General features: G+C 45.5%; 1 protein-coding gene across 1 annotated transcript in view; it reads left to right on the top strand.

Moving 5' to 3' along the window:
* The window catches only part of LOC119175570 (uncharacterized), a 366,504-nt gene extending 355,939 nt beyond the window's left edge, over window positions 1-10,565 (top strand). Inside the window, exon 21 of the mRNA XM_075878397.1 lies at window positions 2,688-10,565. Coding sequence (XP_075734512.1) covers window positions 2,688-2,881 — 194 coding nt within the window. The 3' untranslated portion in view covers window positions 2,882-10,565. The remainder of the gene's footprint in view (window positions 1-2,687) is intronic.
* The last annotated feature ends 13,149 nt before the right edge of the window (window positions 10,566-23,714 follow it).

Raw genomic sequence — 23,714 nt, 5'->3', positions numbered from 1 at the left:
GGAGGCGGAAATGTTGTAGGCCCGTGTGCTCAGATTCGGGTGCACGTTAAAGAACCCCAGGTGGTTGAAATTCCCGGAGCCCTCCACTATGGCGTCTCTCATAATCATATGGTGGTGTTGGGACGTTAAACCCCACATATCAAAGAAGTCCTGCGTTGAAAGGCACTTTGTGTAATCATGCTGTAAGTTTCATATAAAATATTCAAGTATATATCACTTATTTGCTGATATACCTTTATTTAGGGGTATGCGAACATTATAGTTTTGAATTTGAGTTAAATAATACTTAATAAATTAGCTCGATTTGACTTTCTACTCCTAGTATTTGAAGTTTTAAATAATTCAACAACAGATATCTAAAACAAGCCAAAGGCTATATGGTGGTGCAACTTGGGTAGGATGGAATGGCTAAAGCTAGCATTCATGTCGTTGCAATTAAAAAAAAACTTCACAGATATTGTGGTTCAAAAGTAAGTGAATGTTCATTTCCAAAAGGATATGTCAAGTCCACATGTAAAACAAAGCGCATGAAATAACTGCTAGGCCAGTCCCAATTTCGCTCCAGAAGTTAAGTCATAAACATTTTGCGTATTTCGATTGTGTATTAAAACATACAAATTTTGGCTCACGTAACCATCAGTCACTGGCATTTCATGAGAAATTTGTTCACGCTGGGCATTTGCCACTGCCGTACCGCACCACTCATTCAGAAACTCCCATTACTTCGGCACGCACCTAACACGCTGCTGTGAACGGACGCCTGAAAATTTTCGGACACCGAGTATTCGTGGCGATGAAGTACAACATTCGTAGGCCTTCCATAGAAGTAACACACCACGTTATGTGCTCGGGAATATGTGAGGGCTTCGTTTCTTTGTTGTTTTTTTTTTTGAATTTTCAATAGCATGTTTCGTATTAAATATTCAATTCAATATTCAATATTTTTAGCCACTATTCAGCACTATTCTATTCCCAATAAATTTTAAATGAAATTTTACTATTTGCAAAACCCAATTCATTTGTGGTATGTCGTTCTCTTGTATGGTTAAGTCGATGGTATATTTTTAAAATAAAGTAGATGAATGTTTGTTACTTCTAATTCGATTTCCACGAGTGTGGGTACCAACTTGTCGTTGTTAATTCTCGTGTTCCGTGTGCAGCGTAGCCTGTCAGTGCCATCTCCTTTCACATAAATTTTCTTTTAAAGAGTCTTTGCTACATAAAAGTACCATGGGGCGACTGTGTATTGGAACCAGTGCATTGAAATCATCTTGAAATTTTGTTAATGGATAAGTATTCTCTATGATTGTGAACGTGAAAAATGCATCCAAGCTCCATTTGGCTAGATGGTGTCTGTGAGTGCATGCAAGACCCTTAGCTTAGGTACGTGCCCTCAGAAAATTGGGAAATCCCATAAACGTGCCACTGGTCTTCTGAAAATAAAGTATGCGTTCGGGTGAGAACGTATCTGCTGGGCAAAGTAGAAAAACACCACCACTCGCCACTCCAACACATACAGCTAGACAAGACGACACATATTGAGAAACCGAGAATGCGGGAAAACTAATTATGCTGCTCAAAGGTGTCCTCAAGATCAAGCACGAAACGCCAAGTGTATGCGGTGAATGAAACAAGGCATGTGTCGCAGCAAGAAGATGCATGTTGCTCGAATTGATATACATGAGCTATTGGTAAATGTAAAATGAACTCTACTGACATTTTGAATTCAGTTGCAGGATGCTGTGATCGTCTAAGATTCCAAGTTTTGTGTCACTTCTGTGTCGAGCGCCAAACACGGTCGCTGGTTGTCACCATCTACCAAGTGTAATGACTACTCAGATTTGTTACATCATATGTCTATTCAGTGTCAACGGATCTACCATTTTCAGATGCAAGATACTGGTCGCTGCCTCACTATATATATTGAAGTTTATTTTCACCACAGTGTTACACCATACAATGTGTGGTGTGGAATGCGGGAAAAGCTACCACATATAGCAACTAGCATTCGCTCATGCCAAAGTGTTTATGCTCAACAACCGCTATATTTCTGTTTTAACTTGTGAAAATTCTGCTAAGACAGGATTTCAAACATTCTGGAATGTGTGTACCTGTAATAGTCGTACAGCGACTCGCGTGACCAAAAGCTGAGGCCACATTTTGATGAGACTGAGCTGTGAAAATGCATGTGCACCATTTATAGGGTCTTACCTATGTAACTATCAATCATGTTGAAAAATAATTTTTATCTAGAGTGCTACGTCCCAAAACCACGATATTATTATGAGAGATGCTGTAATGGAGGGCTGCGGAAATTTTGAGCGTCTGGTGTTCTTTATTGGGCACTGTCATCACACTGTAGACAAACTCTATCATTTCGCCTCCACCGAAATGTGATCGGCATGGCTGTGATCTAACCAGTGCCCTTCGGGTCAGCAGATAAGCACCTTAAATGCGACACCATTGCAGCAGACGAGAATACTGTTTTACAAATATCTAGTGCTTAAGACCGTGATCACGGTCCTGGCACGTAAGCACTACGGAGTACTTTTACAACAAGTATGAGCTTTTGTATGTTTACTCTATCTATTATTGAACTGCATAGTATAAGAGACACTATCATACACTAAGGAATAGTAGTGATTATGTATCCACACGTCTGTAATACCTGCTCCATCTTGTTTCAGCTGAGTACGGCTGCATGGAATTCGAGGGCCGAAGATCCTTCTCTGAAGCGGGCATACCAGAGGAGAGCAATGTCCACTTGCTGACGAAAAAAAACGGCTTCCTCGTTGACTCTCCTGTAGCCTGCTGGTTAGCTCGACCTGATGTACTGTCACGCGATAGTAGCAGCACTGAAAGGCCCAAGGATCTCCTCTAGTCAGGGCGCACATGACACATCATTTCAAGGTGTCCACTACACCGTTGGATCCAGCTAGATAACCAAAAAGCATATCTGGCCTATTCGCAGCGCAGAAATTGGTGCTGTAGCATGATGACTGTTTCAGTGACACTCCTGCTCACCTGCAGAAAAACTGTTACGACTGCTTTGCGCCAGGAAGGTCATATCTCCAACATTCCTCGGTGACTTCTATTCCTTTTTGTTGTGAAAATGGCTCACTGTGAAAAAGAAATGATTAGATTGTAAATATCGTTCACATACCTAATATCATCGTGTAAGATATGTATTTGATTTTTTGTGAAATTCATCATCACATTTATCATAAGTCGTTCGGCCATTCACGTTGTGCATGCTAATATTTTTCCCCTGGAGCAATTTGAATTGAGTTCAAACAGACTAGCATCCGGTTTTTGATGCGGCTGTTGTACTCAACATTTATTTAATCATGTGTTTGTTACGAGATGGCGTTTCGCTTAAGTGCGATGTTGTGGCAGCCAACGAAGAGTTCCGTCATCTATTGATTTATGCCACAGAGCGAGAGTGAAGCGGTGAGCAGTGCTGCGGCCGTGGTGTTGATCCTGGGCAAGAGCAGCCATTGCCGTTATCAGAGATGTTTCAGTCGCACGAAACTTCACTAAAGAAACCTATAGCTCTTCCACTCTGATACCAAACTTAGCTGTCAGCCTAATTGTTCTAAGTAAAATTGGAGATGGCTGTAATATTGAAATAGTACTTTCCAAATATTGATAATGATGGTTGATTTATGTGAAGACAGTAAATTTTGCCATAATCTTTATGGCTGATACATTGAAAACAGTCAAGATTCTGTATCAGGATGCCTGTAATCAATATCTGATGTGCCTTCGGCTACACATGATTTTTATGTAGTTGAACAGCATGTCTCTACTTACTGTTACGTATATGACATAATTATTGCGTGGAAGTACCCTCAGACTGCTAGTGGATCATGATTTTTCAGCCTTAAAGGGTAACTCTAACAGAATTCTTGCACCGTGAAAGTCATAGCTCCGAATATTTTAAATATGAAGCACCCTAATTGTTGTATTTTTCTCTCAAAGTCCGATTCAATCTTTCGCAAAAACTTTGCAAGAGTGGACGTTCTTGATACTAAAAAGCAGTGCCGTTGAAGATAGAGCACAACCCAGCATACGCAATGTTTAACAAGAAAATTGAGATAAGGCACTAGCATTCGTGGTGCGATTAGCCACGCTGATATTTAATGGTACTTATTGAAAAAGAAGCAGCTACCACTATTTCAGTTTTATCAATTTTTTAATTAACCTAGCAAAGGCAAAATTTATTTTAAGGTGGCCCTTCAGTGAAAAATAAGAAATTGTGGTTACTAGTAAACTATTCTATCAGACATGATTTCGTTTCTAAGATAGCATACGCAAATACTTACATCGACATTTCATTACTAACAACTGCTACTCCAGTTGCATCGCTGTTGTCCCTTCATGCTATAAAACTGGAAGATATTTCAAGGGTTGCTTCATAACGCCTGAATATACATTAAAATATATTCTAGATTGAATTTTTATTGATGTTGCGATAATAAGTATGAGTTTGGGGTTAAACTGCGAGAAGCAATTGTCAAGATCTCTCAATGGTTCCGCAAGAATATGCTTCTGAAAGTCTTATGAAATAATCCTGAAGATGTGTTTGAAGAAATTGCCCACGTACTTACGCGAACATAGAACATGTCCTCGTCTCATGACTCGCAGCCCTATACAATACCCTCACTATTCTAAACGCTCTCCTCCCCTCTAGTGGGTGAGGTTGGCGTCAGCGACCTTCTGCGGAGGAGTATCCACAGGTCTTAGTCTAAACTCCCGTAAAGTTGCTTCTCTCTCTGTTATCGTCATTTTTTCCTGGCGTTAGTGTTTACCTGGCAGTGTATGGTCTCACTATTACCAAATTTGCCTGGCTACTAGAGCTAACTCTCCCAAGACGACTTATTTACAAGAACTGAAAAAAGTTGTTGTTAAGAAATATAGTTCTCAAATAAAAAAACACAAGAGCATATACATTGTGGTGCTTTATTGTAGCATACGAAGCGTTTATTACTTAAATTGCTCACTTTTTGTCATTTGAATTTGTTAGGAATTACATCCATAATCTCATTTATCCTTCAATGCTACTGACATATTATCGCTTACAAATAATTTGATCGACTGTGTGGGATTTGCTGTTTTTTTATTAATTTCGAGCACACAGATGTTCACCAATAAAGTTACATATCTCAACACTAAACATCGTTACTGACATGCATTCACATTTACCGATTAAAACAAATAATAAAGTGCACAATAACTGCGTATAGCTTGCAACCCCCTGTGATGCCACTAATTCTTGCGTTTTCTTTGGTGAAAGTTAGAAAGTCATAGTCTTGAGCTGCGATTTTTTTTATGACGAGATTAGCTTCCTATTGTACGAAATGTATTTATTTTGTTTCGTGTCTTTCTGGGGAAACATATTTTAACTTGAGGCACGTGGGATCAAATAAGACAAAAGATGTCGAGGGATGCGCTTGGTTCATCGCATTTAATTTTGTACAATGCTTTGGTTGTTGCAATTGTTGATGATGTTTTGAACTGACCATCTCAAGTATTATTTCACTCTATCAAATTCAGACAGGCCATCTTTTTCTGCTCTGTTGAACATTGTTCTCTCTAACTGGAGCAATGAAGCCATTTATTTACACCACAGTTGTGTGAACCTGACCTGTCAAAGGCTCAAGCTGTGGTAGCCATCTACCTGTCTATGAGGTGCGCACAAAGGATACCTAACATGCTAAATTGCTTTTGTGAGCTTTTTCATAGCAATAATGTGAGATAGTTATATGTGTGTAGTTTGAGGTGCTGCTTTTAAAAAAGCCATTGTCACCAGAATGAAGCATAAACATAAAGACCAAAACAAGTTTTCTAGCTTCATAAAGCCTTATGAAGAAGTATTTTCTAACAAACGTTTTCTGGGGTTGGGATTTATGCATATGAAGTGAACAGCAATGCTAGATAGGGCACAGATTGTACAGTAAGAGTCCACACGGACTCGCTGAATATCTGTAAAGCATATGTTGACTATTGTAGCTGAGGTTGTTTCTACAGCCCCAGTGTAGTTAAGTCTCGTAAGCCAGTGCAGTAAGACGAGAAATACTGTACTCGTGTAATTTGTACCTTGTATGCATGTCTTAAGCACATCACCCACTGACTCGCATGACCTTGTGTTTTGAATAGGCATTCTTTTCGCTTATTACAAGTAAGATATTTCGCGGCTAGCAAGATCTTCAGTATTGCACTAACCGTTGCTTTTATTGTGTTTTTTATGTTGACGTGAACTGTAACCTGCGCATCTACTTTGACAATTTTGTATTTGCCAGCTTTACCGATGTCTGGTTAGCTCCTAGTTAAGCATATGTCTAAGAGAAAATGAAGACGTGATGTGACGAGATGCGGTTGAACGGGGAATCTTGTTCATGGCTCGAGTGACATTCCCAGTTCAGATTTCTCACCACTCTAAGCGCCTTAGTATTTTAGAGAGGTAGACTCCATACAACTGGTTAATCTGGTACTTCTTTTTCCTTTTTTTCTGCGCAGACAACCATACTATAGATGGCCCATTTGTAAGATCTTCAAGGACACACACGCTGAAACTAGTAATTAGTATTTTAAAATATTCGATAAAACATGTTTTTGACATTCGTTATGACTAGAATATCAGAAGGCGGTATAATATATTCATCACGGAGGTCCGAATGTCAATTTTAGTACGCAAATAATTGGGAGTGACGGCTACAGCGATCAAGTTGCATTGAAGTTAACCCAGGCAGTCGTTAAGAACGAACATAAAGAAAATTGGTTTATAATGGCAAATGAGTTTTCTTTTAACCTGCTGTGTTACTTACACACCGTAACAGTACCACCGTAGATTTTAATAAATTAATCTTTATAACGGCTATCGAAATTTCAATCGATGCCACGTGGCATGTCGCTAAGCTTGGCAGACAGCATTCATGCATGCGCGTGAAGTTGAAAAAATGGCAGCTGTGACGAATTTCAGCACCATTCAGGTTGACACTAACACTATCTCTCTTTCTTTTCCTTCGGAAAACGTGCAACCATATTGAATAGCAGTTTCGTTCACTGCACTTTGATGAAAGTACTGCCATAATGGCGCATGTTAAAAAAAGCACATGAAAAAATTCCAAAGCTGGAACTATCGCCATTATGCAGACTCCTTGTTGCTTTACAAGAGCTAACTTGCGGCATTTTGTCATTTTATTATTCGAGCCCTACACCTATTCCAGCTGTTTACTTTGAAATTGTTCGAATTCATTTCTCTTGCCTTCGGAGAAAAATTATTTCGGCTTGACTCTCTTTGACCAAGCGTCTGTGTGAAGTCAACAAACAGAGCAAGCCAACAAAACGACAAAACTGCTCAGTTATTTTGCCATGTTATCGGTAAGGTTGTATTTAATTCACTGCTGACTCAATAATAATGGACTTTAACACTATTCGCAGACCACACGTGCTTTCAGACTTTTCCTGAGAACAAGCTGTTTTAGCAGCCTCATGTACTCTATCATGGTTGACAAGCTTTCACGTTAAAACGATGGTTTGGTGATTTGCCCACTTTATCAACCTGATTAGTTGCTTACCAAGTATATTAAATGATGCACGATGCCTTCATGCGCGTTCACCACTATGGGACATTGACTTCATCATACATATGAATGAAGCTGTCGCACTTCATATCATCTGTACTCAACTATGTTCCATGAATTGCTTCTGAGAATTTTCTAGGTGAATCATCCCTCTTTCCATGATAGACAGTAAAGCAGATTATCAAGACCACATCATATACCAGCCTCAGAGAATTGGTTCCAATAATTTGCACAGATAACCTTAATTAGAAGGCTTTGGTTATTTAAATGCCACGAACAGTGCCACCGCATTCGGACTTCAGCACCTCTGGTAGTCAGGGCACCTGTATTTTACGACCAACTAGAAACGCATGCGCATTTCTAGTTATTCTTAGAACTAGTAGCCCTATCCGGAGCCGGTATATGTTGGTTCGACAATCACATAAAAATAATCACCGTGGATTCTGTGTAGGTAGGGCACGATGTAAAGTTTCCTAAATGGCTCAATGGTGTTTTGGTGTTTCAGAGTTCGGGACAGACACAGACCACAGTTGCGTTTTACATTGACGTAGGAGCTGTTAGTGAAAAAGGAACAAACGTAACATAATGCAGGCTTCATTCCAAAATGTAGATAATTAAAAAGTTTTTTGTAATGATTAAATTGGTGCTTAAATGCAAATATATCAGATGAGGAGAGAAACTAAAAATCACGCACTGTGAGAATATGTGCCGGTGAAGCATTCATAGGGTGGGATGGCAAAAAGATTTGTTACGACGCTCTCTATATTACAGTGATGAACGTGTCTTGCAGCCACTCTAATTAGCCTTTCAGAGCAAGTGTCAGCTTGACTGAACCTTACAACGATCCAGCATGCTGACTCGCAAGACGAAGGGCTTTTCATTTTCTAAGAATGTGTCACGCATGACGCCAAGGTACAGTGGGAGATGGTCAGCGAATTTCGGCGTGTAGTACATTCGGTAACTGCAACGCAGTCATCGCTGGGTACCTCCTCTTCTCTCTTGCACTGCACATTCTAAAGTATGTTGTGGTGACGTTTCGTCAAAATTACGAAGATGATGGTGATAGCAGCACCTATATATGTCGGGCTGATATTTGAGCATTCCATTCCTGCTCCTTTGACTTACATGATGCATCTACCGTGTGTATGTGAGGTTACGCTGCTCTGTTATCACAATGCGACACTTGCAGCAGTCTACAAGTACATATTGTTGGGCAGTCAGTTCATGTTCAATTAGAAGCTGCAGATGCAGCTATTTCGAGCAAAGAAATAAAGAGAGGCGCGCTAAATGGGAGCGCGCTCCCCTTGAATTCTTTCCCCGTTATTTATTTGAGCGAAATGAACCCCTCTGTGGCTTCTAATTGAACACGCGGCAATCATGCCATGCTGCTACTTGGCTTCCTCTCATGCAAATGTAGCCAAATTATTGGAGCATCGGGCTGATCAGCCCTGAGGACGAGGTCGAATGTCTCCATCAAACATATAGTTTATACATACATAGTTTATTCAAAATACACCAAGATGTGTGGTTGTGAATGTAGGGGAGGATTAAAAAAACTCTTGGCTTTAACAAAAGAGACACGAACGAACAGCATGCGTTATTTGAATGTTTCTTCATGATCATTTATGTGCACTACCAGCATTCTTATGTTTACCACTTTTGCTCCAAATTGCGCTGAAGGTAGAAGCGCTAGCAGACTAATAGAGAAATCAAAAGTTAATGCCAAAATTAATTACCTTGTCAGAACATAAAAATGGCATTAATCGTAGTAATAAGTTGCTGTCACGTGAATATTTTGCGTTGAATTCATGGCGATTTTTGCTGTTGAATCCCCTCTTATTAATGTATTGCATGGACGAAAGATTGTGGTCTTTGATGTTTGTACATTCAGCGATAGCAGATACATTGACTACTTTCATAGTGACATTATTACAGCTATATGCCTGTTTCTGAAGGATCTCAGCGTATGGTTATAGCGTATCTTTATACGCTAATAGCACCGGTCTGTTCAAAGTGATTATCTCGTTCGCACATCGTGGCACACTGCGTAGTGACACATGGCGTGGGAGATATGCACCAAATGAAATGCAAATTTTTAGTCATCTCTATTTAGTGAATAATTAAAGTGGGTGACAGTTGGATCACTTGCTTCGTGGAACGTTGCGAAATGTGGTTGCGAACTGCTTTCTTGCAAAAATGTTCGCAAAAACAGGAGCGTACGTTGCATTTGCGGAAGAGCTTGTTCTTTCACGGGTTGCCGAGGCTGTATGTTAATGACAATGAAAAAAAATGCTTTAAGAATAATAGTTTTGAATGGTTCTTGAAGGTTTACGCCAGAAAAAGTGTCCGCATTCAGATAAGTGTATTTTGCAGTGTCATGAGCTCAGTCCCGGTAATGCAGCGCGATTTGATGAACTATTAAAATATTCCCGCTTTGAGAAAGGCAACGTCATCCTTGTAGCCTACATTAGGCAAATGGTTTAGTGTTTCCAGAGTTTATGGAGCATAAAACGTTTTGATGGGCTTCATCACAACTATCGACGGTTGCCTCTTAATTAGGTTCCTTCTACATGGTGTTCAGAGTGTTCCCTTTTTTGATGCAGTCTGAGAAAAAGCTGACGCATAATTTAGGGCATGATCACCGTTAGTTATTCTCACGACCAGCACTATAAATAATTAATTACTGCGTAATATTTAGCCGTAAATGATTGCGCGCCTTTCCCATCACGTAATAATTGGACTGCAGCATTAAAGTGTCTACAGTAGATCCAAAATAGGTCCTCTAAAAGTTGTTACTGAGATGGTATTTATGCTATTTTTTGTCTTGTAAAAACACATTAAATTTTACTGTTATCATGTGTGCCAGTGTTTGATGACAACTTTGTCCTGTACCCATGTGTGTATACATTGCGGTGTAGCATGTCTTCATGTCAGTTATCATGAACCAAATTAAAGAATCTATGGCGTGTTGTCTCCCAAGAGTTTAGTCTCTTTTAGTGGCACTGATGTTGGTGTCAGCAGAAAGTGAGCGTTAAGCAAAGGCAAATCACCACGTTGCAGCTGACATAGGTGCAGTCCTTTTGCAGCTACCATTGCTGTTTGGACATATACTGCCCAGTGCCCCGCCGTGAGCACCCTTCTTGGTGCCGATACCACAGTTGTGAATGGCAGTTATAGTCTTGCAGTGACGTCAGTTTGAAAAAATATCCCCAGTGCTAGTGCGCACGCCATTCAAATCAACCATGCTGCGACGCGATTATAAAATAAGCAGGCAATACGAAAGCAGGACCTACGATGTTTTGACATGGTTGTTTTATAAAAACGGGTGTATCGTTACACCTTTAAAAGGTAAATAAAGAAGACATTAGTAATACTTAGGTTCTTGCGATGTTGGGTGTCCCCCCCAACTCTCCCCTCTCGGCGCCTGAGACGCACCACCCGAGGATGTAGAGCAAAGTGAAAGAAAGTAGCCTACTGCTGCTATGATAATAGCGGCGATTGACTTGCTGGTCGCTTGAAGATGAAGCAAAAACGCTGGAAAAGTTCTAGTAAAGCAGAGAAAAACTTCTACCTAAACACTGTACAAAATTTACATAAGTACGGACAAAAAAGTTACAAAAAAACACTTTGGAAATGAACAGTTCTCAGTAGGACTACCCTATAAGATTCGGCAGAAACGATGGTGCCTAACACTTTAGTTAGGCCCGGTTCAGAACGCCTGACGGAACTCCGGGGCCTCTTTTTATTCCCTCGGTGCTCCGTCTTACACAAAGGTCGGTGAATGGTCGCCTGTTTGTCCTGTGATAGGATATCACACTTGGTCAAACGAAAACCCGCCACAAGTGTCACCTTCGTGCACGTGTGAGGGCTCGTGTCTTTGTCCCAAAAAACAGAACAACCAAAATGTAGATAAAACAAAACTGAACAAAAGCCATAGAGGCAAGGGCAAGCTCAGCGGGCGCACAACTATCTTATCTTGCCCCGCCGTGGTGGTCTCGTGGCTAAAGTACTCGGCTGCTGATCCGCAGGTCGCGGGATCAAATCCCGGCTTTTGTGGCTGCATTTCCGATGGAGGCGGAAATAGCGTAAGGCCCGTGTGCTCAGAGTTGGGCGCACGTTAAAGAACACCAGGTGGTCGAAATTTCCGGAGCCATCCACTACTGCGTCTCTCATAAACATATGGTGGTTTTGGGATGTTAAACCCTACATACCAATTAACTATGTAATCTTAGAACTACGCGTACTGGGGCTTGTGGCCATAGCAAAAACGTCCCTGGTAACATGTCAGCTTATTGCCGAAGAGAGAGTAATCTAGCCTGCCCCGGCGCGTTGTAAATGGAACCACCAGCTCTCCGCACATGGTTCTACTTACGAGCTCGTTTGAAAGGATTAGGGTGGAAATGACCTTAAGCATGCCAGTGCGCTAACTTTCACCAAAAGCGCCAACCGGGCACCCGTTCACTGTGACGTCCGCCATGCTTTTACTTTTCGCCAGCCCGCCCGCTTCTGAAAGCTTCCAGAAGCAAGGCGGACCGCGACGAAATGTTGACGGTGATCACACGGCCCGGCCTTAAGTTGGCAGCCAGCTTTAGCCGCGCGTACGCGGTCGGGTGGTCAGCCGAACCGATGCGAGGGGTCGTACTGTCGCACTGAGTACCGGAAGAGACACATTCATGCGCTGGCCGAAAGGGCCGTCAGTCAGTCAGGGGGGTGGGGGAGGCGTCGTCACAACGACGTTTCAATACCTACTCATTCGTCCCCCACGTGGGGGTTTGTTCCGTCGTCCTGGGTTAACAAGAACTACAAGCGCTCGGTAGTCTTAGGTGCCGCAGCCCTTCGCGGGGCGCCGTTCGGGCACCGCAGGCTCGGTGCCGTCGGACTGATCAGGTGGGACACTGACTGAACGCCGTCAAAGCAATGCTACGTGACGGAGCAAGTGTAGTGCAATGACTGGCATGCCTTCGCAAGCTCACCGCATAAAGTAAATAAAAGTCCGGGCAACCACTTCTTAGCATGGTCCTACGTCATTATTTATGAAAATTTATTTTGATATGTATACCAGTCTTTCATCCTTAGCTGTAACAGAAAAACTGTTCTTGGTCACGCCTTTGATGTGCATGAGGGCGAGGCCGTCATCGTTGAAGTGGAGATGACGGGCGGACTCATTGTAGGAAAAGGGGCGGCCTCCGAAGTTGTTCCGCCGGGGCCGGCGAGCGCATCTCGGAAGAAGCGTCCCTTAATGATAATAGCGCCGCTGCCACGGGTCCTAGCTTGTTCAAGGTGCCACATTCAACCTGCAGAGAAGAGCTCGCGCAGCAAGAAAAAAAGACAAAGCTCTTGCCCAGTCCTCTTTATGAGCGCCTTTCACTTAATTAAAATGAGCTCTTTCATATCCGACTTCTGCTGTGTCTGCGTCGTGACACTGGTGAAGGTGCTGGGTACTTGTCCAGGACACCTTCCAACAGCCCGGGATCTAGTCCACAAAGCCTTCCGCTCTTCAAAACACCCGTTCACCGCGCCAGCCACCGCCTGTTAGGCCTGAGCCTAGAGTTCGGTCCTTAGACGAAAAACATGACCACGTCCGGAAGCAGTTGCCCCACCATGACTATCCCAAGCACGACACTGGGTGACTGTTTTCACCCCAAAAATTTCTGTGGGCTTCCAAGGCAACACATATGAGGATGCAGATGACTGGCTTGAGGAGTTCGAGCGCACAGCCAACGTTAACGGGTGGAACGCCGCACAGAAGTCGGGGTACGTGTATTTCCCTCTTCATGATGGGGCTCGCACATGGTTCACGTATCGCGTGTGGTCAACCTGAAATGAGTTCCGGTGGAAGTTCATGGACACCTTCGCAAACACCGAAAGGCGGGAGCATGCACAACGACTCCTCGATTCACGGATTCAAAAGCCAAACGAATTTGTTGCTATGTTTGTTGAGGACACGGCTTGTCTCTTCCATCGAGCCGATCCCGATATGTCCGAGAGCAGAAAGATTAGCCACTTCTTGCACGGTGTTAAAGAGCAGCTCTTTGCTGGTCTCGTGCGGAACCCACCTTCTAGCGTCAACAAATTTTCGAAGACGACCGCCATCGAACGCGCACTACAGCTACGCTGCCACCAGTACGACCGCCCAAACGACAGCGGACAAATCAGCGCAACCACCTTGATCACTGGGACACCTGACGAGCATTCTTTGCGTGAGCTGATACGCGAATATGCGCAAGAAGAGGTGAAGAAGCTCGCCACCACACTGAAAGACTGCGCGATTGCATCGGTCACATAAGTTGTTCGCCAAGAGATGAAGCAAACGTTTTCACTTCCCGAGCCGAACAATGACATAGTTAGGTCAACATAGGCAGATATTCTCCGTCGACAGCCATCTAACGTGCCGCCACACCACCAGCAACCGCCACCGACAGTGCCTTGGTACTACAGGGAAGCGTCGACGCCGATGTGACCTCCACTCCGCAAAACCGACATCTGGCGTACCCCTGACTACAGGCCCTTGTGCTTCCATTGTGGGGAAGCAGGCCACATCGTACGGTATTGTCCTCATCGCGTCGCCGGGTACCAAGGATTCCCATCCACTACCCCTCGGCACTATTTCGACGAAATACGCAACGTTGATACGAGCACAGTGATTCCGAGGAATGTTTCTCCTGGGTTCCGGTCACGCTCGCCCTCTCCTGGTCATTTTCACCAATCTAATAGAGGTAACACCACGGACGTGGCGAGAGGAAGATCTCCCACTCCAGCCGGGAAAACTAAAAGCAGCAACCTTCAGGGGGAAGGTTGCGAATTGCCAAAGCGTTGAAAATCTCCCATTACCGCCGCACGAAGCGCCGCACATTTAGAATGAATTGACCAAAGAGGAGATTGTCACCGTCGACATTACACTTTCAATAGACAGTCACGACGTGACGCCACTGGTCGACACTGGTGCGGACTTTTCAATAATGAGTGTGAATCAGGCTGACAAACTCAAGAAGGTGAAAATGGAATGGACGGGGCCACAAATTAGAGGAGCTGGAGGCCAGTTGCTGACGCCTACTGGAAAGTGCACCGCACGAATCAAGATCGGGAATTCAACATTCGTCGCAACCTTCGTTATTCTTTTTGAGTGTTGTAAACAGGCCATCTTGGGTATGGATTTCTTGCGGGAGTACGGTGCCATACCAGACGGTGCTCTCACCTTCTCAGCGAACCATAGCACAGCGCTGCAGGGCAAGTCCATTCGCGTAATTTACGACGTGACCATGCCACCGTTGTCATGCCGCCTTGTCTCTGTCACGTGTAACACGCATTATACTGGAGAAGGTGTCGCGGAACAAGTATCGATGCTTTTACTCTCTCGTGGAATTGCTATTGCCAGAAGTCCCGTCAGTGTAGTCTCTGAGCAAGCAGAGGTCCTGTTGGCGAACTTCAGCAACGAGCGTCGACACATTACAGGGCGTACCACAGTTGCGTGTTTCGAAGAAATTGTAGAATTCCGCGAGTGCTTAGCAGTGCAACAGGCTGTTACGCCTGTAAGTCCACCCCCGAACGTTCCTGCCTCGGAAAAAGGCAATCTGGGTCAAGGCCAGCACGCGAGCTCGCCTGGCGCGAACAACTCAACGGCGCCATCACGCGGCGGCGCCGGTCTGTCGCGCAACGCAAAGCGAGCCCCCTAAACCCACGAGCCCGTCGAAGCAATCGGCGCCTTCCAGTCTGGCGAATCTTACGCAATGCGTGGCGACGTCACTCGTCCTTGGCTGCAACCACGCGCAGCGGCTCCGGATTTGATGAGAATGACGCGGCTCAGCGGCGAGCCTCATCGGAGGATTCTGACCTCACGGCTAGCGGCGCTTCTGGTTCGACATTTGATAACTCAAAGGATCCACCCGGTGCCTTAAAAACAGCCCGGCGGCGCGACGCCAGCAGTAGACCTATGTGTCAGAGAAGAGAGCTCGGCTCTTCGAGTCTCTAAACTGTCGGCCCCAGTGCCGAATTTGTAACGCCTCTCTTTCTATGCTGTACATAAACCTTGCTTTAACTCACCTTCGTATCGTCCGCTCGTCTATCAGATCTGCGCAGAAGCAGTCGCGAGCTGAGAAACCTACGCTACCAAACAGCTGGTGACCATGTCGGCGGAAATCGGAGCAGTGGCGCCTTCGGGACCGTGTTGGCGTCGCCGTCTTTCGTAACAGTGGTGGCAGCGGTGGGATCGGCCGGCGTCAGCGACATCAATGCGATGAGTTCCTGATGTTTTCCCCTCAGTTCACCAGACTACTCTAGCACAATTTCTAGTAGTTTAGAGAAGGGCTGTGTGAAGCATTAGAGTGAGCTTTGATCGTTCCAAGCAGAGTCGAAGAGCTTTGAAACCAAAGTAAATGCGGAGGGTGTAAACACGGAAGTGTGAAAAATTGTTTGCGCGTCTTGCTAGTAGACTTATAGTGGGTACGGCAAGTAGATTCCCAACAGGGACAAAAAGCAAGAGGCTAGTGTGAACGATGGAGAACCTTAAAGTGAAGAAACTCGTCGAAATTTGTGAGGAACTCGGCATTACCTTGGGCCGTGCGAAACGAAAGCAAGCAATCCTTGACATCATGAAGGATGAAGGAGCGTCGGCTGAGGAAGTCGATGAGGCCTGGGCAGATATCAAAGCACGCCTCGAGGAGGCTGAAAGGTGAGAAGCAGAAGTTCGGGAACGTGAAGAAGCTGAAAGGCGCGAATGTCGCGAGCGTGAGGAGGCCGAGAGACAGGAACGCCTCGAATTGAAACGAATAGAATTGGCAATCCTACAGTGTCGCAGGCGCCTAGGGTATCTTCTCCGACAGTTCAGGTCGGCGGTTAAAGAATTCGGGACCAACTGCCACCGTTGGTAGTAGGCGAGGACATGGCGAAGTATCTCGTCAAGTTTGAACACGTCTGTGAGCGAAATGCTTTAGAGCGGTCTCTTCGGGCGCAGAACCTGTTAGCTCTTCTTCCCGGCAAAGTGTCCGACGCGATAACGTGCTTGTCGAGGGAAGCGTTTGAGAGCTATGACGAGGTTAAGGAAGTACTCTTGAGACGTTATAAGTTGTCACCCGAGGCTATCAGGCAACGGTTCCGGTATGCTAAAAAGGGGAATGAGTCACCCGTTGACTTCGTGTTTCGTGTTAAAGCCGATTTAATTGAGTGGCTCAAGGGCGAAAGTGTTTATGACGATCGCGATTAAGTGGTGGAATGCATTGCGATGGAGCAATTCTACCGCTGCGTCGAGAAGGATGTCAAACTTTGGCTGCAGGACAAACTTGGTGAAGTACAGCTAAACAAGGCAGCAGAGTTAGCTGAGGAGTATTATACTCGCCGAAAGTTGCATAGCAGGGCAGTGCACGTTGAGAGGATGAAAGGAAAGAGGGCTTTTCAAAGAAACCTGATCAATGGAAACCCGCTCCGCACCCTAATTTCGTGAAGGACCCGTCTCTTACGAAGGACGCTGTAGGGGAAGGGCAAACGGAAGCGGAGAAATCGAGTGCGGTTCCTAAACAACGCACTGATACCACACGGGCGTTTGAATAACGGAAGCCGCTAATCTGCTACAACTGCAAATAAGAAGGGCACATTACGATAAACTGTAAGCAAACGTTTGCTTTGGCAACAATCCGAGAATCGGAAAAGAACATGCGGTTGTTACAGCCGTATCTTCAAGAAATTAGTGTGAACGGGAAAACGTGTCGAGCACTTCGAGACTCAGCAGCAACCATGTACGTTGTCCATCCTTCGTTTGTGTCTCCGAATGACTTTACAGGAGAATGCACGTGGATCAGACAAGTCGCCGAGGAGCAGAGTGCTTGCTTAGCAATCGCTATGGTTGTCATTGAAGGCCCGTTTGGTAAGCTTCGCACCGAAGCGGCTGTGTCTGCCGCGCTTCCCGATCGTTTTTCTTATTTATTTTCTAATACCTCAGAGCAGAACTGCTACCATAGTGCTTCATAAAGAAACCAACAGAATATTGATTGATATGTGGGGTTTAACGTCCCAAAACCACTATATGATTATGAGAGACGCCGTAGTGGAGGGCTCCGGAAATTTAGACCACCTGGGGAAACCAACAGAATACCAATCAAGAAGGGTGTAAGGCAGGGGGACACAATCTCCCCAATGCTATTTATCGCGTGCTTACAGGAGGTTTTCAGAAGCCTAGAATGGGAACAGTTAGGGATAAGAGTTAATGGAGAGTACCTTGGTAACCTGCGCTTCGCCGATGACATTGCATTGCTGAGTAACTCAGGGGACGAATTGCAACTCATGATTACGGAGTTAGACAAGGAGAGCAGAAAGGTGGGTCTTAAAATGAATGTGCAGAAAACGAAAGTAATGTACAACAACCTCGGAAAAGAGCAGCGCTTCGAGATAGGTAATAGTGCACTTCAAGTTGTAAAAGACTATGTCTACTTAGGGCAGGTAATAACCGCGGAGCCGAATCACGAGATTGAAGTAACTAGAAGAATAAGAATGGGGTGGAGCACATTTGGCAAGCACTCTCAAATTATGACAGGTAGATTGCCACTATCCCTCAAGAAGAAGGTATATAGCAGCTGTATTTTGCCGGTACTTAGCTACGGAGCAGACACCTGGAGACTTACAAAGAGGGTTCTGCTTAAATTCAGGACGACGCAGCGAGCAATGGAAAGGAAAATGGTAGGTGTAACCTTAAGAGACAAGAAGAGCGCAGAGTGGATTAGGGAACAAACGGGGATTAAGGATATCATAGCTGGAATCAAGAAGAAGAAATGGACATGGGCCGGGCATGTAGCACGTAGACAGGATAACCGGTGGTCGTTAAGGGTAACTAACTGGATTCCCAGAGAAGGCAAGCGGGTTAGGGGAAGACAGAATGTTAGGTGGGAAGATGAGACTAAGAAGTTTGCGGGTATAAATTGGCAGCAACAAGCACAGGACCGGGTTAACTGGCGGAACATGTGAGAGGCCTTTGTCCTGCAGTGGACGTAGTCAGGCTGATGATGATGATGAACTCAGAGCAGCTTCTCAAAAATTAGGGTAAAGCGTTCTTCTCCAACTTAGCGTACATGGCCCTCACGCGATCGCAAGCGCGGAAGCTTTCGCAGGAACTTGATCTTGTTTGATCTGGTGATGCACCATGTGCAAAAGCTGCCGGTCTGTGTGACCTTGGCGGCGAGTCGACGGAACCTCAGACCGGAAATTCTTCGTGTGAGTCATTTGAGCAGTCACTCGAGTGGCCCGTCGCTGAAGTTATTGGCGCGGTCTCCGTAGGCGGAGGAGACTACATGGTGCCATTGAGTCAGAGCGAGAGGGGTGGAACGTTCTCGCTTGTAGCGGAAAGTTGGAGTGAGCTGTCGAGGGTTGATCGAGAAACGCTCATTCGAAAGCAGCGTAAGAACCTCTTGATTAAAGCGCTAATGGAAAGCGTAAACTTGGGAAAAAGAAAAAGAATGTTTCTTTTTTTGAGAAAACAGGACTTCTGTATCGGAGCTACACAAATGCGCAAGGTCGCAAGTATGAGCAGCTCTTGGTGCCACAAAAGTATCATCGCCAACTATTGGAACTGGCGCAAGAAAACGCGTGGGCAGGGCATCTCGGCATAAAGAAGACCAAGGCTAGAGTTTCGCTTGAGTTTTATTGGCTGAAATGCTGGAAGGATATCGAAGACTTTGTACGCTCATGCGACACTTGTCAGAGAGCGGGGAAATCCATGGACAAGTGGAAGGCACCCATGAGGCTTGTGCCAATTATCACAGAACCTTTCCGGCGCCTAGTAATTGATATCGTCGGGCCATTGCCAGAGTCAAGACAAGGTTGCGGTACATCTTGACGGTCCTCTGTGTAGCCATAAAATTTCCGGAAGTGGTACCACTTAAGGAGCTCAATTCCCCTCATGTCGTGGATGCACTGCTATCTATATTTGCACGTGTCAGATTTCCTTCTGAAACCCAATGCGACAATGGTAGTGTCTTCACCAGCTGCCTTGCCTCTACGTTTATGAATAATTGTGGAATAAAAGTAGTGCACAGCTCGATCCATCACCCCCGATCTAATCCGGTAGACCGTATGCATTCCGTTCTGAAACGTATATTGAGAGTTGTTTGCTACGAGAACAAATGCGACTGGGAAGCGTGTATTCCTCCCGCTATGTTCGCTTAGAGATCAGCTCCTCATGAGAGCACTGGTTTTAGCCCTGCAGAGCTTGTGAATGGCAGGAGTTGGAGAACACCATTGCGAATGCTACGCGAGTCCTGGGAGGGATTCGATGAGGACCCTAATGTAGTTGCGTATGTTCTAGACCTCCTTCAGAGGCTTGGAAAAACGAAATATCTTGTGGAAAGCTACATGAAGGCTGCACAAGTGTTGTCGAAGGGGTACTACGGGAAATCGGTGGAGAAGCGCGCTTTTGAAGTAGGAAGTCAGGTAATGCTGCTGCAGTCGTCCAAAAAGAACAAGCATGAGGTTCATTGGGAAGGGCCCGCCAAAGTAATATCGAAGCTTTCTGATACTAATTATGAAGTAAAATTAGGAAGGCAGCCGAACAAAATTTACCACAGTAACTTGATGAAACCATACGTTCAACGTCAAGCGGTCGTAAATCTGCTGTTGAATGCTTCAGAGGAAGAGGGAGCAGAAAGTTTGAGTTGTAGTGATGAAATTGAAAGGGGGTCCGAGGTAATCTTGTAGTAGTTGAACCTAGAGCCTAGGTTAAGTGAAGTCCAGAAGGAGGACCTGAGAAGGATTGTTTTCGAGTTTGAAGACGTGTTTTTGGACCGTCCCGGAAACACGACGGTGATTGAACACGATATTGAGCTAACTTGTCAGGAACCAATCCGTGGCAAGCCGTATCGTTGTTCCCCTGTGAAAAAGCAGATCATGAAAGAGGAGATTGCTAAAATGCTGGAGTTGGGAGTAATAGTACCGGGCGAGAGTGATTATACATCCCTTCTAATATTGGTTCAAGTGCCAGGAAAAGAACCGAGGCTTCATCGATAATCGCCGTCTTAACGCCATAACTCGAGACCAAACTTACCTGATACCAAACCTAGAGGAGAGGGTAGAAACTGTGTCACAGTGTAGCTATTTCCACGTTAGACCTCGAGCGAGGGTATTGGTAAGTCCCCCTTACGCAGCATGCTAGCCACTCTGCCGTATTCGTTTCTCCAATCGGAACGTATTGTCCACTTAGGCTGAGCTTTGGATGAAAAAATGCGCCCTTTTGTTTTTCAGGCCTAATGGACCGCGTTCTTAAAGGCCTCTCTGAGTTTGCTCTGCCGTATCTTGATGATATCGCCATCTTCTCAAACAACTGGGAAGAACATGTCGAGCATTTACGCGTCATGCAGAAACAGGCCCTAAGCGGAAAGCCTGTTCTCATGGCACCCGATTTCTCTAAGAGATTTGTGATTCAATGCGATACGAGTGATCGCGGCGTGGGAGCTATATTGTGCCACGAAGACAGTGCTGGTAACGAAAGGCCAGTTTTGTATTTAAGTCGAAAACTCAGTGGCAGGGAAGAGGCATACAGTACCTATGAAAAGGAATGCGCTTGTCTCGTGTGGGCCGTTCAAAAGTTATCCTGTTATGTCTCCGGTTCGAGGTTGGGATCGAAACGAACCACTGTCCTCTAACTTGGTTAAATAACATGTCTCCTAAAAGTGGCCGGTTACTGAGGTGGAGCATGATACTCCAGCAGCACAACTTTGACGTTCGCTACAAAAAAGAAAAGCTAAACGCTAATGCAGACGCATTGAGCCATGCGTTTAGTTAGTACCTTCTCCAACTTTCGGTTTTTCGCTGGCGATTCGGGTTAAAATTTTGTCCTCATCACGGCCTTAGCTGAGTGCTCTCATCCAAAGTGATCTCAAGAAGCCAACTTTATGTTGTATTCTATTTTGTTACGTTGTTGTGCATGTAAAAATTTGACTTCTCATTTTAAGAGTCTTGTGTCCCACATGTGCCTCTTGATGTAAAACGAAATTCTGATAGACACGTAGCTAGGTATATTTTGTAGTATACTTTGTCTGGTGTTCTCTCGGGTGACTGAGGGCACTTGCTTGTGTCGTGTGTTGTCTGCTGTCGAACCGTCCTTGACAAGTTGCAGAACCATCGACAAGTGCTGAGACCAAAAACCGTCAGAAGAGACGAGCGAAGCTGGCCGGCAAGTTGTGGCAACAAGCCAGAGGAGCTGGGATTCGTCCTCAAGAATGGGATGTGTTCACGGAACGGAGTCTGGAGCTGCATTCTCCCCATTGCCCTGGAGGCGAACCTGGAGGGACCTGGCGAACGAGTGCGCCTGACATCCGAGTCACATGGAAGCAGCTCGTTTTTACGGCGCATTGTCTAGCGGCGGGGTTGCTGTTACGCCTGCGAGTCCACCCCGAACGTCCATGCCTCTGAAAAATACAATCTGTGTCAAGGCCAGCACGCGAGCTCGCCTGACGCGAACAACTCAACGGCGTCATCACGCGGCGGCGCCGGTCTGTCGCGCAACGCACAGCGAGCCCCCTCAACCCACGAGCCCGTCGAAGCAATCGGCGCCTTCCAGTCGTGGCCTTCCGACGACGGAAAGCGTCGAAGCAATCGACGCCTTCCGCAATGCGTGGCGACGTCACTCGTCCTTGGCTGCAACCACGCGCAGCGGCTCCAGATTTGATGAGAATGACGCGTCCCAGCGGTGAGCCCCATTGGAAGATTCTGACCTCACGGCCAGTGGCACTTGTTTGATTACTCAAAGGATCCACGCGGTGCCTTAAAAAACCCTGCGGCGCGACGCCAGCAGTAGACCTATGTGTCAGAGAAGAGAGCTCGGCTCTTCGAGTCTCTAAACTGTCGGCCCCGGTGCCGAATTTGTAACGCCTCTGTTTCTATGCTGTACATAAACCTTGCTTTAATTCACCGTCGTATCGTCCGCTTGTCGATCAGCTCTGCACAGAAGCAGTCGCGAGCTGAGAAACCTACGCTACCAAACAGCTGGTGACCGTGTCGGTCGAGATCGCAGCAGTGACGCCTTCGGGACCGTGTTGGCGTCACCGTCTTTCGTAACAAGGCAGAAACGCCGGCCGCTTCAGCACCACTACTGGTCGACGTGAGCACAGATTTATCGCCAGAGCAGAGGCAGAGTCTTCTAGATGTTCTCGGCCAGTTTTATATTGTTTTTCATCGACCTCGAGGGTTAATCAAACGCCACTGACAAAGCACCGAATTATAACGAAAGAGACGGCAAGACTAATTCGACAAAGCCCATACCACGTAGCATCGAAGGAACGAGAAACAATTCAAGGAGTCCAGAGAATGCTCAATGATGACATTATTCCGCCGCCAAAAAGCCCTTGGGCATCACCGGTAGTGCTAGATAATAAGAAAGACGGCAGCTTACGCTTCTGTGTGGACTACCGCAAGCTGAATTGCTTGTCAAAGAAACACGTATACCCATTACCACGTATTGACGATTCGCTTGACAGGCTGAGGCATGCACGCTTCTTCTCGTCGATGAACCCGAAAAGCAGATATTGACAAATCGAGGTTGATGAGCAAGATAGAGAAAATCTGATTTTGTTATGCCTAGCTGATGGGCATTACGAGTTTGAAGTCTTGCCCTTCGGATTGTGCTCATCTCCAGCAACAATTCAGAGACTGATGGATACCATCCTCTCAGAGCTTAAGTGACAGACGTGTCTGGTATACCTCGACGGCGTCATTGTTTTCTCAGGAACATTCGAGGAACATCTAAGACAGCTGCTATCAGTATTTAGAGCAATATTGTCCACCGGCCTAACTCTGAAACCTGAGAAATAAGATCTCGGTTTCAAGGAACTCCGATTCTCAGGACATGTGGTGAGCCATGAAGGTGTTCATCTGGACCCCGACAAGATCGATGCCGTCTGAAAATTTCCGGTGCCAACGGATAAGAAGGCCGTGGGACGTTTTCTTGGCCTTTGCACCTATTACCACATATTCATTGCGAATTTCTCGCACGTAGCATCACCCTTAACACGCATATCGAGAGACGATGTTCCATTTTTATTGGGCGAAGAGGAACAAGCAGCATTTCACGATCTACAAAAGCACCTGCAGACACCACCTGTGCTTGCTCACTTTGACGAAGACGCTCCTACCATGATCCACACCGATACCATC

This window comes from Rhipicephalus microplus, chromosome X (assembly GCF_043290135.1).
Source record: "Rhipicephalus microplus isolate Deutch F79 chromosome X, USDA_Rmic, whole genome shotgun sequence".
In the NCBI taxonomy this organism is placed as follows: Eukaryota; Metazoa; Arthropoda; class Arachnida; order Ixodida; family Ixodidae; genus Rhipicephalus; species Rhipicephalus microplus.
The sequence above is the reverse complement of the archived record's forward strand: the minus strand, read 5'-3'. Positions and strand labels throughout refer to the sequence as shown.